The 3,315-nt window shown below is 46.4% G+C and overlaps 1 protein-coding gene across 1 annotated transcript; it reads right to left on the reverse strand.

Moving 5' to 3' along the window:
• Window positions 1-1,464: 1,464 nt before the first annotated feature.
• On the reverse strand, window positions 1,465-2,988 carry Trmt12 (tRNA methyltransferase 12 homolog). Its single transcript, XM_051159630.1, has one exon. The coding sequence runs from the start codon at window positions 2,936-2,938 to the stop codon at window positions 1,631-1,633; it is 1,308 nt and encodes a 435-aa protein (XP_051015587.1). The 5' UTR covers window positions 2,939-2,988; the 3' UTR covers window positions 1,465-1,630.
• Window positions 2,989-3,315: the final 327 nt, after the last annotated feature.

Raw genomic sequence — 3,315 nt, forward strand, 5'->3', positions numbered from 1 at the left:
AGGTACCAACCCAGTCCTTATTGCTACTGGGGAAAAAAAACTAGCAGCCATACACAGCACATGCAAGCCTGGGTTATGTAACAAGACAAGGAAGGAAGTAAAGACACACTATTGTCTGTCTCCTACATCCAGCAGACCAGCTCACAGGCTTCAAAGTGCACCAGAGCAGAGCTCTCTATGTGATCCTCAACTTTTAGCCAGCCCAGTGGCAATTGGCAGTGAACAGCAGAAAGCCTTCTGATTTTATAATCAGATGGTTTGAAAACTGCAGACTGTTTCCTACCTATAGATTATAGACCTCCTCATGCTGTGTGCTTGTGTGTGTGTGTGTGTGTGTGTGTGTGTGTGTGTGTGTGTGTATCTGTGTGTGTGTTAGAAGGGCACTGGGGATTGAATGTAGTAAGTAGTCTACACTGAACTACATTCCAGCTCTTCCTATAGCTTCTTGACCAGGGAAAAAAGACAAACTCCATAAAGTTTAGGGTCTATAAAAATTGTAAGAGTTTTAATCAACTGGCAGCTATTGTACAAGCCCAAGGCTAGAACTTTAGATTCCCCACAGTTCAGAGACATGACCCTTGGTTTTAAGACAGGTCTCACTCTGTAGCATGAACTTAGAGCAATTACCCTGCCTTGGCCTTCCAAGTGCTGAGTTATGGGCATTGGGACACAGAAGTGTTTCTTAACCCTCCTTAACATAAAATAAAAAGACCTTATAATAAGTCCCTGCCACACCCACAGACACTCCACTGAGGAACTAGAGGATTGTAGGTAGCGCCATTAATTGCCCCTTCCTCTGTTATTAATCTCAATAACAAAGCACCATTATGCTAATGCTTCAATTTGGAGTTCATTATTTGGCCCCACTGATTTTGTTGATTTTTTTTTTTTTTTTTTTTTTTTTGAGACAGGGTTTCTCTGTGTAGCCTTGGCTGTGCTGGACTCCACATGTTGGGGGAAACCAGTGTTTTGCCTTTCTTGTAGACCAGGCTGGCCTCAAACTCACAAAGATCTGCCTGCCGCTGCATCCCTGAGTGCTGGGATTAAAGGCATATGCCACCACACCTGGCTCTGATTTATTTTTCAAACTTATTTTTTTTTTTTTCCAAATCCCCATGGCTGATACGTTGGTGCAAACCACACCACTTTGTGCCTGGACAACTACAGAACTTCTGTAGAAATGGATAATTTCCTTACTGGTCTCCCTGGTTTGATCTTGGCTTTCTCACAATGTAGCTAGTGATCTCTATTTCACTCTAATAATCAGTGTATGACTTACTAGAAAAAGCCACATGATGCAATTAAAGGGAAAATCTATGTGAAAATAAACCTAAGATAAAATGAATATTAAAACCGTAAATCCACTGAAAACTAAGGTAAAAATACAGAATTCGACTGCACAAATTGGCTTCTATTTCAATGAGCCATGCTACTTTCTTCTGATACATTAATAGATTCTCAATGTGATCAACAGAAGATAATTTTATTCGGACTGGTCTAGAGTTCATTTTCAGACCACAAATCATTTAAAAAGATCTCCAGAAAACAGAAGGGTGAGAACTCAGCCCCAGATGAAGCACTACAGGCCATCTGGCTCTACTGTGTCACTGACTGAACCCCTTCTAGGCAACTAGAGAACAGGGCGGCATTCCAGATCTAGGACTACGTGGTCCACGTGGGGGGCATAAGATTTTACTGCGTGGATATGAAGGATTCGTGTCCTCCACGGTGTCCCATGCACTTGATGAAGAAGTGAGGAGATCCGAGTTTCTGCAGATTCTGCCCATCTCTTCCACTCCGGTTTGCTGGCCGATGACAGCATTTCCCCCCTGAAATCCCCAGTAGTTCCATTTCCTTGTTCATCAGCGATACTTCTCTGGGGATGCAGCAGGTGCTCTTTTTCCGTGTTACTACTTCCAGGTGGCTGGGGATTCTTCCCTGAGAAAGATTCCACATTTTGGTGGATATGTAGAATACCCCCTACATCCCTGCGCAGCACTTGACAGGCAATGGGCCAGCCTTCTTCAGAGCTGGGAATCAGCCCCAGGTTCACCCTATCTGCAGTGTTTGAGAGCGTCAATTTCCTGTTGTCTCCAAAGTGTATTTGGCACCGGTCTGCCACTCCATTGATCTCCAAATTGTTTCTCAGAGCAACTACAGCATGAGGATTCCACTCACAGGCATGGACGAAGGCAGCACCAGCATGAACTAGGAAGGGCAACGTAAAATAACCAATTCCTGCATAGAGATCCACCAGCACTTCTCCAGCACAGGATAGAGATGCCACTCGGAGTTTCTCAGTGATGTTTCCAAAGGAGAACATACACTGTGTCACATCAAACTTATACCGGATGCCATTATCCACATGCTCTACCCAGCCATGGTCACCCAGCAGCAGAGTCACTGACGGAGTTCGAATACCATCAGGTAACACTCGCCCTCGTTTTGCCAAACGTTGAACTCCAAAGGCGGAGGCAACAGTCTCCCAGAGTCCTGGTTGCAAACTTTTCCACTGCGTGCCTTGGAAACAGTCTTCACCAAGCAGCATTAGGTCCCCATGCCGTTGCCAAGATCGGGGCAAATCTGCCTCCAATTCAGCAGACCACGTCACGCCGCGGTCCTCCACCCAATGCCTCACCTCACGACACAGTCTTTGAGCAGGTGAACAGACCCGGGCCTTTTTGGAAGGAAGAGGATCCAGGAGCTGCGTCAGCACACAGGTGCTGCCTGGGGCCACGCGATTCCTCAGCTCCTGCAGATGCTGTTCAGAAAGGGATTCCGCCAGCACCGGTAGCGCCACCGTGCCTTCCCGCAGCTTTTCCACACGGTGCAGTTTATCCAAGAGTTTCTGCTTCTCGAGATAGTCTCTGTATCTTTGGGTAAATCGAAGCTCAGTCACAACAGCGACAACTACAGACTGGTCACGTTCTCTATCCATGTTGCTAGCGTCTGCATCGCTTCGGTGTCCGTCGGCGAGAAGCTGCTCTGAACCTAATGTCTCCTGGCAAGTCCGCCGCTACAACCGGAGAAGCTATGTACTCATAGGCGCGGCGCGCCGGAAGTGACGCAAAAACAGGCGGGCCCAGATGTGCTGCTGCATTCAGCGAACGGAATCTCGATTGCTGTGTGAAGCCGCGGCCGCCATGTTTGTTATGGTTATGTTCCACCATACTTGCTTCCACTTAGGAAAATTCGTATATCTATGGACCAGAAGTGGTGAAATGAGTCGATATATTCTCCAGAATACACTACAATACGTACACAATACAATACGATACGCCATGATACAAGACAATACGATAGATATCCTACACT

This window comes from Acomys russatus, chromosome 17, assembly GCF_903995435.1.
Source record: "Acomys russatus chromosome 17, mAcoRus1.1, whole genome shotgun sequence".
In the NCBI taxonomy this organism is placed as follows: Eukaryota; Metazoa; Chordata; class Mammalia; order Rodentia; family Muridae; genus Acomys; species Acomys russatus.